The sequence below is a fragment of the Cetorhinus maximus genome, chromosome 25, assembly GCF_964194155.1.
Source record: "Cetorhinus maximus chromosome 25, sCetMax3.hap1.1, whole genome shotgun sequence".
NCBI lineage: Eukaryota > Metazoa > Chordata > Chondrichthyes > Lamniformes > Cetorhinidae > Cetorhinus > Cetorhinus maximus.
In genome coordinates, this window is record NC_135903.1 from 7957471 (window position 1) to 7969342 (window position 11872).

Below are 11872 nucleotides of genomic sequence, written 5' to 3' on the forward strand. Positions count from 1 at the left end.
ACATATCAGAAATATGCAAGGGGTAGGAGGTTGGGGGTAATTCCATCAAAGACATTTCTCATGGAAACTAAAGAATATGTTAGCGAGAGCACGGTCTAAAGGGGATCCCATGGCATTCATTTGGGCAGACATGGTGTCATTATAACAGAACTCAACTGCGCAAGCTGCTGAGATTATAAATTCAATGAATGTAGATTCAGACAATGGTGGCAGGTCTAGATCACCATGACATAGTGATGTGGTGCAAATGTCTATGGCTTCCTTAAGCATTACATCAGTGAATAGGCTAGCAACGTGGAACAAGAACAAAAACAGAATTACCTGGAAAAACTCAGCAGGTCTGGCAGCATCGGTGGAGAAGAAAAGAGTTGACGTTTCGAGTCCTCATGACCCTTCAACAGAACTGAGTAATATTAGGAGAGGGATGAAATATAAGCTGCATCCCCCCCCGCCCCCGCCCGCCCGCCTTAAACCAGCTTATATTTCACCCCTCTCCTAATATTACTCAGTTCTGTTGAAGGGTCATGAGGACTCGAAACGTCAACTCTTTTCTTCACCGCCAATGCTGCCAGACCTGTTGAGTTTTTCCAGGTAATTCTGTTTTTGTTTTGGATTTCCAGCATCCGCAGTTTTTTGTTTTTATCTATGTGGAACAAGAACATGGGCACAGCATTGCTATTGATATGCAAGTCCGGTATCCTCTTTGCAAGGATTTTTATATCTGGTCAAGAGACATGTTCAAAGAAAATGACAAAAAAAAAAAAAAAATTTTAATATCCCGCTGATTTTTCTCCAGGGTCACATGCAGCAGTTTCCTGGAGACTCCACGCCAATCCTGGAGGGTTGGCAATCGTAGGTGAATTGCTCTTGCCGAGAGCGGGCACGGGACACGAAAGGACCCAATGGAGGCCGCCGCCTCCTCCTGTACTGTAACCATTCCCAGGTGTTGTCAATACTTCCGGATTCCACATGGCGCTTCTCACGTAACGTGGGGCGCAATTGTCTCGCCGGCCCCGCGTAATCTACGCGATCGCGTCATGGCGCGCGTTACGTGCGTTCTCGATATATCCCATGATTCAAGGCGCTCACTCTCTTTCCCTGAATCACAATGTCTAAGAGAGGTAAGCGCCCGGCGGGGATGTCAAAGAGAATCCGCTGTCATCCGTGCCTTGTATTACCAGTGTTCACATTTTAGCGTTCCGATCGTTAGTATAACTGCCTTAGCTGTCATCCGATGCGGATATTAGTAATAATTAGCTGACCTGATGACATGATGAGCATTAAACTTGTATCTGCGGCGCCCGCCATGTTGGTGAAATCCCGGTTAGTGCGGGGAGAGGGTTTTCAATGTTTTATACCCACCCCTGAAAGTGTTTTAACATCTTCTGGAGCCCCTTGCGACCGGATGTAAAGGGGTGGTTTGTTTGGTGTGAAGCTCAGAGCAGGTGGGCCCGCCGGGTGCAGTTGGCTCCAGCAGCCAGGCCCAGTCAGTAACTCTTGGCCTTGGGGCTTCTCTGTTTAAGGGGGGGGATCCGCCTTGATTATTGGATCCCCAGCCTGGTGTGTGGGGGACACACCATCAGCTAAGAGAGGGAGCAGATTAATGGTAAATGCGATCAGCAGTTTAAAGTTCTGCTTGCCATCTTTCACTATTATAAACTTCTGCTAAGATTGCAACATAAAATATTGTTCAATAAACCGACAATGTTGGTGGAAATGATTAGAAAGCTAGACAAGATCCAAATATTTCCTGCACTTTCTTGTTCATACTTCAAATTTCTAATGTCTGCAGTACCTTTACTCTTGTGTAAAGTAGTGATTGGTAACTACTCATTCTGCACTATCCTTGGTGATAATTTTTGAAAGGCTTGAAATTACCTGGTTATGTTTTTTATTGTAATGTATACCTGCTACAGGTCCTGGAACGGCCTGTGGGAGGTAATCAGCTGTTAGGAGTCCACTTGTCACTTGTGTGTCGTACTTAAATGATTAAATGTCTCATTTCCATTGGTTACAGGACGCGGTGGTTCGTCCGGAGCGAAATTTCGCATCTCCCTCGGTCTCCCCGTGGGGGCTGTGATCAACTGCGCCGATAACACAGGTAAGAACCATTGTTATTGTGTCTGTTTGGACCCTATAGGATAAGAGATGAAGTGGGAGAACTGTAGTCGTTTTATATTTGGTCTCCGTACCTAAGGAACCATACTTTAGCCTCGGAGGGAAAGTTCACTAGTCTGATGTCTGGAATGTGGGAATTCTCCAATGAGAGATTGAGTAGACTAGGTATATATACCCTAAAGTTTAGAGGAAAGAGTGGAGACCTCATTGAAACATAAAATTCTTAAAAGGGCCTGATAGGGAAGGTGCTGAGTGGCTGTTTACCCCTGGCTCAGGAGTCTAGGACCAGGAGTCACAGTCTTAGAAAAAGGGCTGGCCATTTAGGACTGAGATAAGGAGGAGTGCCTTCACTGAAAGGGTTGTTGATCTTTTCCCCCAAGGGCTTTGGATCCTCAGTCATTAAATATGTTCAAAACCACGATTGACAGATTTCTGGATGCTAAGGGATATGGGAATAGTGCGGGAAGGTTGAGGTGGAAGATCAACCATGACCATATTGAATGGCAGAGCAGGCATGAATGACCTGCTGCTAGTTCTTATGCTCTTTTTGCTGTCTAATGGAGTGAAGGTCTGTTCCAGTAAATTCAGTTTGTTTCCTCAATTGTATTAGTGTGTTACTACAATGGGCAGTCAGCACTTCGGCCTATTGGGGCATTGAGTTTCTTTTAATCTTATTTCCAATATGAACTTTGGATGAAATTATTTTGACTGCATTGATTTGTGTTGTCAAGCCTACAGCTGTGAATGTTATGTACCTACGCAGAGACCATCTGAATGTGTGATACAATGCCCAGATTCAAATAATATGGCAGAAGCATTTGATTTATGATGAGTGTAGGGAGATGTTTTACCTGTTTACTGGTCATATGCTTTCAGGTGCCAAGAACCTGTACATCATCTCTGTCAAAGGGATCAAGGGACGTTTGAACAGACTACCAGCTGCTGGTGTTGGCGACATGGTCATGGCAACTGTAAAGAAAGGCAAACCAGAGCTCAGGAAAAAGGGTGAGTGAGCTCTTTGAAACTGGTGAGTTGGAATGATGAGGATGTTGTAGTATGCAAGTGTGGCTTTAAATTGGTAAATTACCCAATGCCACTGACATATCCATTCTGTAAACAAGAATTCTCAAATACAGCAGCTGTTAAACAAATGGGTATTGTATTTATCAAATTATATTTTAACTTTCTTATGGCTTTTAACTTTCTTATGGCTTTCTGTCCAGTGAGTAATCCTGAATGTGCATTTTATTGAGATGTGTTAATTTTGATCTCTCCTTTTTCCATGTTTTCAATCTACTAAACCAAGCTGGTTAAAGAGTAACATGGAGGCAAGTTATTCCTTGATTGGTTCCCGAATGTGAAAGGCAGATGGTGTTGGGACCAAAGAAGCAAAATGGGCTGTGTTGGATTTGGAGAGTAGGTGGCAACTACTGACTGTGTGGGGTTGCTCTTAAGTAGCCAGTGAGATTAAACTAGATTACACAAGTGTTTGGTGTTGTAGCTGGATCGTAGGTTATGTTTGACAGTCTTGTCATTCAAATAGCCTGACATAAACTGAATCTATAGGAAACCAAGCTCAATTTTGGGCTACTTGTAACCCCATCTCCCTTCCGCATTAGGAAACTGACCCTGGTTTCTTATAGATTCACTTTATAATTTGCACTGGTGTGGGCATCACCCGTAGGTAGAATGAGAACTGGTATCTAACTAATGAAACCAGTAACCTGCCTGTGGTTTGACATTTGAATTGTTTTCTCTCTAAAGACTAATAGGAATCTGCTTTGGACTCACTCGGGAAATTGGTGCAATTACTTAGATCTTTTACTTTTTGTTCTCAGTAATTTCTTATTAACAGTGAAATTAATGTGGCATTGCAAATAATCCATTATATGGTGGCCTGATTTTACTTCAGTGTATACTGTATACATGGCTACAGGCTGTAATTGTTCAGGGCTCCTGTGGTATCCCATGATAATCATAAGTTGCATTGAAATCCAAGCACCATTGCTTTAAGGGGCGTAAATAAATGCAGTTTTTGGGTGGACTTCTGTGGAAATCATTTGCCGCATATTCAGCGAGTCCATGAGTTTTATATTGTGGTATCCTCCGATTCTAGTCCCTCTGTCGCAGTGTGGCTATGATTGTGCCTTCTGTCCCTACTGAATATAACCTCATTTCAATGGCCAAACACTGCTTTAGTGAGTAGCTTCTATCTTCAATGATTTAACTGCACCACATCTTATGGATGAGATCCTTTGGAAATGTTTTTTTCTATTCATCTGTGTCTTCTGTTTGAGTGATGCAGAAACTTGTGCATATTTCATTTGTTACAGTCTTGAGAATCATTACAGTTGGGGAGGTAACAGTTTGGAAAATCAATGTTTTAAGGTTTGGAAGGTGATTGAGGTTCTAGCACCTCAAGCTTGAAATGGTGCTTGTGGTTAACATTTTCTATTCCAGTTGTCATGTACACAGATATCATGTCCCTGGTAATTTGCTGCCTTTCACAATTGGACAGTCTGTTCCTGGGATTTTCCTGATAATTGTGGTTCACCCTCCTAAAAGCACTTGCTTTGTCTGTACTCTGTGGCTTGGTGAGTTGTCAAGGATGGGGATAGTAACTCATTGCTTTTGGGTGAGATTGCAGCTGCTTATGTTGTAAATTCTCAATCAGTAGTGGAACAGTTCATTTAGGATATCTGATGATTCTTGAAGGAGAGGGGGCCCTGGATTTAACTGGTTTTACAAGGCTATCTTTAATGTGATGTTTGCTATGTACTTGCTGTTTAACCATATCTTAAAAGTTTCACTGATCCAGTAACTTTTTCAGTGGATTAGTTGGCAACCAAATGAACACAATGATAAATTGCAATTAGCTCCCACAAGCTTCGTTTTGAATCTGGGATCTTCCAAATATTAATCTTTATTTTGGTTTGCTCATGTTACAGTGCATCCAGCAGTAGTGATACGGCAGCGGAAAGCATACCGGAGAAAAGACGGAGTCTTCCTATACTTTGAAGACAATGCAGGGGTGATAGTAAATAACAAAGGAGAAATGAAAGGTACGTGTGTTGCTGCAATTCAGCCTCTGAATTGAAACATTACTGGTCAATTACCCTAAATATGAAGCTGCTTTTAAAGCCAAGTAGCATGATGTTGCCTTCATTTTAACCTGACCTGAGGCAGAGAATGCAGAGGTAACCTGCTGAGGTGTCTGCTGAGAAGAGCAAAGCATATTGGTTTTTCAGTAGTATCTCCTGTGTTCATTCTGATTTTTAGCATTGCTCGGAGCTCCTAGCTGTTGTGTTATACATTGAATGATACACGGTTCCCTTTCTAAAAGCACTTACTTTGCCTGTTCTCCGTGGCTTAGCAAGATGTCGTGGAAGGGCAGAGTAATGCATTGCATTTGGGTGAGGTGGCAGCTGCCATGTGCTGTCCAATCTCAATCAGTGGTGTGACACTAGTGCAGACTTCTGAAACTCTTTCACTCTCCCTCAGCAGTGAGCCGAACGCTCATTACGGATCCTTTTTTGCTCCACAGAACCAGAGTGAGACTGGATTTGGGAAAATTTGTCCATCATCACCTGTCTCAGCTGACTGGAAGTAGGGATTAAACTTGGGTTTTCCTGGTTTATTCAGCTGCTGAGGATTAGTTTCAATATGAATTTTAAAAGGGCTAACCAAATATAAATCAAAGTCCCTAAACTGTTCACATTGTCTCACCTGTTACTCATTGAATTCCAATTTAAATAATTTTGCTCAGATTTTGAAATTTTTCAAGTTAAGTATCATACAATATGAGACCAGTTGGCTAATGGCTAGCGTGTGGTTCAGAATAATACCATCAATTCCCCTGTCGGCTGAGGTAGATTTGGGACCTGCCTCCTTGCCTGCCCCAGGCTTATTGCGGAGTGATGGCCCACAAGCTATATAACCAATTGTCTCGAAAAGAGACAGGTGCCTATGGTCCCTTTTGGACTAAGGTAGGTAGGTAATTAGCTAATCATCCAATACATGGAATGTTGAGCAGTGATTCTGAAATAGTACCAGACTGATATAAGGCAGAGTATTGCTTTGGACTTGTAAATGAGCTTGGGGTCTGATGTTGGGTCTCTATAAGTGGAGCAGAAATGATTGTGCCCTGTAACTTTAATCAACATTTGGACTGTGACACAATCTCTAATAATGCATCACTGAAACGCAAGTGTCATTTGAATGATTTCTGACTTGCTAATTTATCCTCTTGTTTTGTTCCTAGGCTCTGCGATCACAGGCCCTGTTGCCAAGGAATGTGCAGATCTGTGGCCCAGGATTGCTTCCAATGCTGGGAGCATTGCATAACAATTGTAAAGGTTTCCTACAAAGATATCCGTGCAATTCAATAAATATTTTTACTCCGAGCCACGAGCAGTCACTGATTTCTTTTGGCCATGTCCCTAATTTATCTGTAGCATGATCTGTAATCAAAATGCAGTTTTCCATCCCTGTGTTTGTGTAAATAAACGTTAATATTTAACATGTTTTTCACTCAAGTCTTGCATTCAATAGCAGCAGTGTCTTTTCTATAGTTTAAATAATTGGGTGTATTCACTCCCTGATAAATCACACTAGCTCAGCAAGCTGTTAAATGGTAAACTATGGTATCAACTGAGTTAGAACATGTCCTGAATGAATTTTAAGGCAAAAACAATCTCCATGCTACGCAAGTTTATGACGATTGACAATCTAGCTTGAGAATTTTTTTTTTACATTCTCTTCCCAATTTTGTCACATCCAATAAATTTATACATCACGCATACTGCCATTGGTGGGAGCTTGCTGTGTACAAATTGGCTGCTGCATTTCCTAGATTACAACAGTGACTATACTTCAAGAGCACTTCGTTGGCTGTAAAGTGTTTTGGGGCATCAGGTGGTCATATAGGGTGTTATATTAATGCAAGGCTTCTCAATGATTCTGAATGGCAACTGGATTTGGGGAGAGGGAGGATTTGAACCCCAAGATTATGCAGATGGGGACCACTCAGCCTATGAAACATTTTGAAAAATAAAAGCTAAACAATTACTCTCATTCCCATGATCTTTTCCCCTTGGCCCAATTAAGAATACTTGTCTTAATGCTGACCAATTGCATCTCAAAAGTGTGTGCTTTGTGACGGATGGTTACAGAATTGGTGTGGTTGATGGTTGAAATTCTGCAGCTTATAGAAGGTTCTGCACTAGCTGGGGTAGCAATTGAGTTGACAGTTCACCTCTCTGCCCTTGTGATCAGGAGATGGAAAAAGATCACCCCAGGTCTAGTCCTTGATCACTATCCACTGCTAGAAAGTATACATGTACAAAAGTGGAATAAGGGTAGGATTGGGCTTTGATGTTCTCCAGAGCTGAATGATATGCTGCCAACATAGCTAGTGGGATTTTCACTTAATTATTAACCCAATGTTGAATATTCAAAATCCTGATTATTTAAATAGCACTCCTTGAGTTGTAGGAATTAAAATACTTCGAAATTTTGTGACAGTTCATGGTAGTTTAATGACAATGTAATTGAGAAATACAGCATCATACAATAATAGATGATCTTGTAGATCTAGTATTGACCCTGAGACTCCTTACAGTGTAAGCAAGCACAATGGACTGCATAAAATTGCTTTTCCAGCATTTTGGGACGTAGAGTACAAAAGCAATGAAGGTATAACCCTGTATAAAACACTGGTTTGGCCTCAACAGGAGTATTGTGTGCAGTTCTGGGCACCATACTTAGATGTGATGCATTAGAGAGGGTGCAGAAAGATTAATGGGAATGGTTCCAAAAATGAGGAACTTCAGTTAGCTGAAAAGATTGGACAAATGGGTTGTTCTTGGAGAAGAGATATGTTGAAGAGTGCTCAAAATCATGAGGGGTCTGGATAGAGTCCATAGGAAGAAATTTCTGATGTTGGAAGGATTGAGAACCAAAGGACAATGATTTAAAGTGACTGGCAAATGAAGGAAAATTGACATTTTTTCAGAATGCGAGGTTACGGTCTGGAATGTACTGTCGAGAGCGGTGGAGGCAGATTTAATTGAGGCCTTCAAAAAAATTGTATAAGCACCTGTCATGATTTTAGACTAGACCCCCAAACTTTCTATTGAAGGGTCATGAGGACTCAAAACGTCAACTGTACTCTTCTCTGCCGATGCTGCCAGACCTGCTGCGTTTTTCCAGGTATTTTTTGTTTTTTGTTTTGGATTTCCAGCATCTGCAGTTTTTTGTTTTTATCTCTATTATTATTTTGGTACGGTCTGTTTAGAGACCAATGACATCACTCCACTGCACCCAGTTAGACACTGCCAGCAAAACTGTCAAGAGTGGCTACTGCACACAGGGACACGACTGACGTCCACATTGACCAATGGCAAGGTCATACGTCAGTTTGAGGAGGTGGGGTGATGTGTGTAAGCCAATCAGAGTTGTGGCCGTGGGACTGAATGAATTGTGTGGTTGTAGCAGCTAGCCTACTGAATAAGGACAACATTGTTACCAACTGAGGCCCAGAGTGAGATCGTGAGTGGGTTAAAGTACCAAATCGGACCGGCCCAGGATGACAGCCCGCTGCATCCTTCAGTGGCCTCCGTTGGTTTGGAGAAGTATGGAGCAAACGTTATTGGGTGTAATGTGAGTTTTTACTGGTTTGGAGATGGAGTCTTGCCTGGTTTCTTAGAGCGTTTGCTTAAAATATCTTCATGGGAAAATGTCTTTAATAACTGATAAGGATCTCTGCGCCTGGTTGCTGCCTACTCCATCGCTTGCAATGATATAACAGAGTAAAACACAAGAACTGCCCACGCATGGTGTTGGCAACAGACAGCCTTAATTTAAAGTAGACAAAGTTTGAGATTCAGGACAATTGCTAAGAGAATAAAGCCACAAGATTCTATGAGTTTTGAATAAACAAGGTCAAAAGATAAAATAGTTTACAATATCTATCTTATTCAGGGTTAAAATGAGGCACATGTGAACTAACAGGCAAACATGCCATACTGTACAATAAATAGTAAACGCAATAAAGACAGATCCCAAGGATTTCTCAGCAACCCACCCAGACATCAGTAAACACTGCGTCAACTATTGAAACTCTTTTCTCCCTTACGAGGGACTCCAAACTTTTCACTTTCAAAGAACAAGTCTCTGAATTCCCTCAAAAGCCATTCTGATTTGGACTGCCTCAATGACTGCACACCTAGGGTTTCAATCTTGTCTCCCGAGACTCCATTCCCCTGGATTTCTGAGTCTGCACTCCACCTCTATCCGCTGGCACAATTTCAGCTCTTTAATAGCTGACCAGGTTCTCTGGGCTGGCACTGCCCCTAGATTTTACCCAAGCTCCAATTCCCCCAGCTGCACCAAGCTACAAATGGCTCTCAGGGTTTTTTTGAGAGCCATAACCCTTTCCAGCACAGAGTCAGTGACCTGCCACCTTCTTAGCTCCCCAAGACTTCTCCTGAGCGTTATTGAACGGCTCCTGGGACTTCTCCTGAGCCCCAGCCACACAGAGCCAGCTGACAGCAACAAGTTGGCTGCCTGGAGTCCACTAACAGCAGCACCTTTTTCAGTATGGCCTTTTCCACTGTTGCAGAACTCTCACTCACCCTGCAAACACACATATAAATTGAAACCCTAGAACTTTATTAAGCTCTACCCATCTCCATGACAACGTAGTCTTCCAGGGCTCACTGAATGCTTTTTAAACTAATTGTAGCCCTAACTCCCAAAACAACGCTCTGGTCTGCATTTCTTTGCAAGCAGCATAGACACCTCATCTCCAATTCTCCAGCCAAGTAAACCCACCTGCTGTTTTTATGATCTTATTTTTCGAGCTGTTAACCTGTTAAGTCGACATGGTTCCACCCTTTTGAATGTAACAGTGCTCAAACTGCTTTAATTTCATTTGTCTACAGTTAAGCTTTAATCTTCCCAGAGCTAAACATTATCTCTAAAATATTAACAAACTATGAACAAGGTATTTATACATGCCTGAAGATAAAAAAGTGCAGTGCTACAGGGAAAAGGGGGAGTGGGACCAGGTGAGTAGTTCTTGCAGAGAGCTAGCACAGACGTAACAGGCCAAATGGACTCCTGTGCTGTAATCATTCCATGATTTTCTGGTAGTGATGATAATGAAACTGTCAGTGTTTGATGCCATCATTACTCCTCTGAAACTGACAGCACCTTCTGGGGTCTGCACATGCACAGTTAAATAGGGAAATCCAAAAGTTATCAGTGATTCTACACTTCCTCATGGGGTACACAGTTGAAGTCCCCCTGACAGTAATCAGGTAGGAATGACTAAACTCATGAGAATTTTCCTTTTATACTGTTCATCTCACCATAAAATGTTACATGTCGTTGAATGAGGTGCAACTGGGTTTTCAATAGTAAATTACGTTCATATTTACTGTTGAAAAACCTCTGCTGGAAAACAACTATTTCTCATTTAGATAAATTTCACATTTAAAAAATATATATAGGTTGTTTATATTTCAGCTACTGCTTTTATCCTATGTCCCAATAATTTATTTTGCTCTAAATTTTTAATTAAAATTGAAAGGATTCAGTACATTTTACTTACTGGTTTGCTATGTGTGAGATTACTCCAATGTGATCCACACCATGTGGGCTAGATCCAGGACATTATGTGGTTTAGAAGAAGTCTCCTGGATGATCACCTCCACCCACAAAACTGACCATGACCCCAAGTATTCTCCAATTGCAGTTTCGGGCTGGGACTGTTGGGGTGGGTGGTGGGGAAGCTAAGCATTAAAATTTCATGTGTAGGTAGAAACAAAAGCAATATTCCTGATATTTTTCTTGCAATTTTTAAGTTTTATTTATCTTCACTGAAAGCTGATCTATATTTTCTGTTTAGTTGAATTTGTATGACTTAAGTGCACATCACATTCAAAACTGGATAGCTTCCCCAATTGCAGGTTCTTAAACAAGTTATGTCTGATGTCCACGAATGATGTAAAACTTGCATTTTAAGATTTTTATGGATAATTTGCTTTTCTTTTGGTAGAGAGAAAAGATGATCGAATCATTCAAGGACATCTGCTGATTTTTTTGTTGACTTCAGATCCAGAGACCAATATCTTAAGAATTAGAAAAATATACCGGTGTGTGGTATGGTGTGACATCCCCAACACACTTCACACCAATAAAGTATTTTTGTCACCATTAACTCTTGTTCTACTATCTTTTTTTAAATTCGTTCATGGGATGTGGGTGTTGCAGGTAAGGCTAGCAATTGTTGCCCATCCCTAATTGCCCTTGGGAAGTTGGTGAGCTGCCTTCTTGAACTGCTGCAGTCCACCTGGTTCATCCTGTTGGGTCAAAATCCAGGAACTCCCTCCCTAACAGCACTGTGGATGTACCAACAGCACTGTGGATGTACCTACACCACATGGACCACAGCGGTTCAAGAAGGCAGCTCACCACCACCTTCTCAAGAACAGTTAGGGATGGGCAACAAGTGCCTTTGGCAACGACGCCTACACCCCATGAACGAATATAAGAAAGTACATCCAGGGTGCTGTTAGAAAGGGAGTTTCGGGATTTTAATCCGGCCACAGTAGTGAAGGAACGTCAGAATGATGTGTGGCTTGGAGAAGAATTTGCTTTATACAGTACAGTAAATTGCCTATGAACAACACTTTGTACCGAGGGCCGGCCACTGAGGTGAGACAAAAACGACCATTCTAAAAATGCATAA

At 41.8% G+C, this 11872-nt stretch overlaps 1 protein-coding gene and 1 non-coding gene across 2 annotated transcripts; both read left to right on the forward strand.

Moving 5' to 3' along the window:
- Positions 1-1093: 1093 nt before the first annotated feature.
- rpl23 (ribosomal protein L23) lies at positions 1094-6648 on the forward strand. The gene is made up of 5 exons (XM_078529368.1): positions 1094-1121; positions 2018-2101; positions 2995-3123; positions 5067-5180; positions 6380-6648. Exons 1-5 carry the CDS (start codon positions 1109-1111, stop codon positions 6460-6462), a joined length of 423 nt encoding a protein of 140 aa, XP_078385494.1. The 5' UTR covers positions 1094-1108; the 3' UTR covers positions 6463-6648.
- LOC144668105 (small nucleolar RNA SNORA21) lies at positions 5449-5584 on the forward strand. The gene has a single exon (XR_013573423.1). It is a non-coding gene; the product is annotated as a small nucleolar RNA SNORA21 (small nucleolar RNA).
- Positions 6649-11872: the final 5224 nt, after the last annotated feature.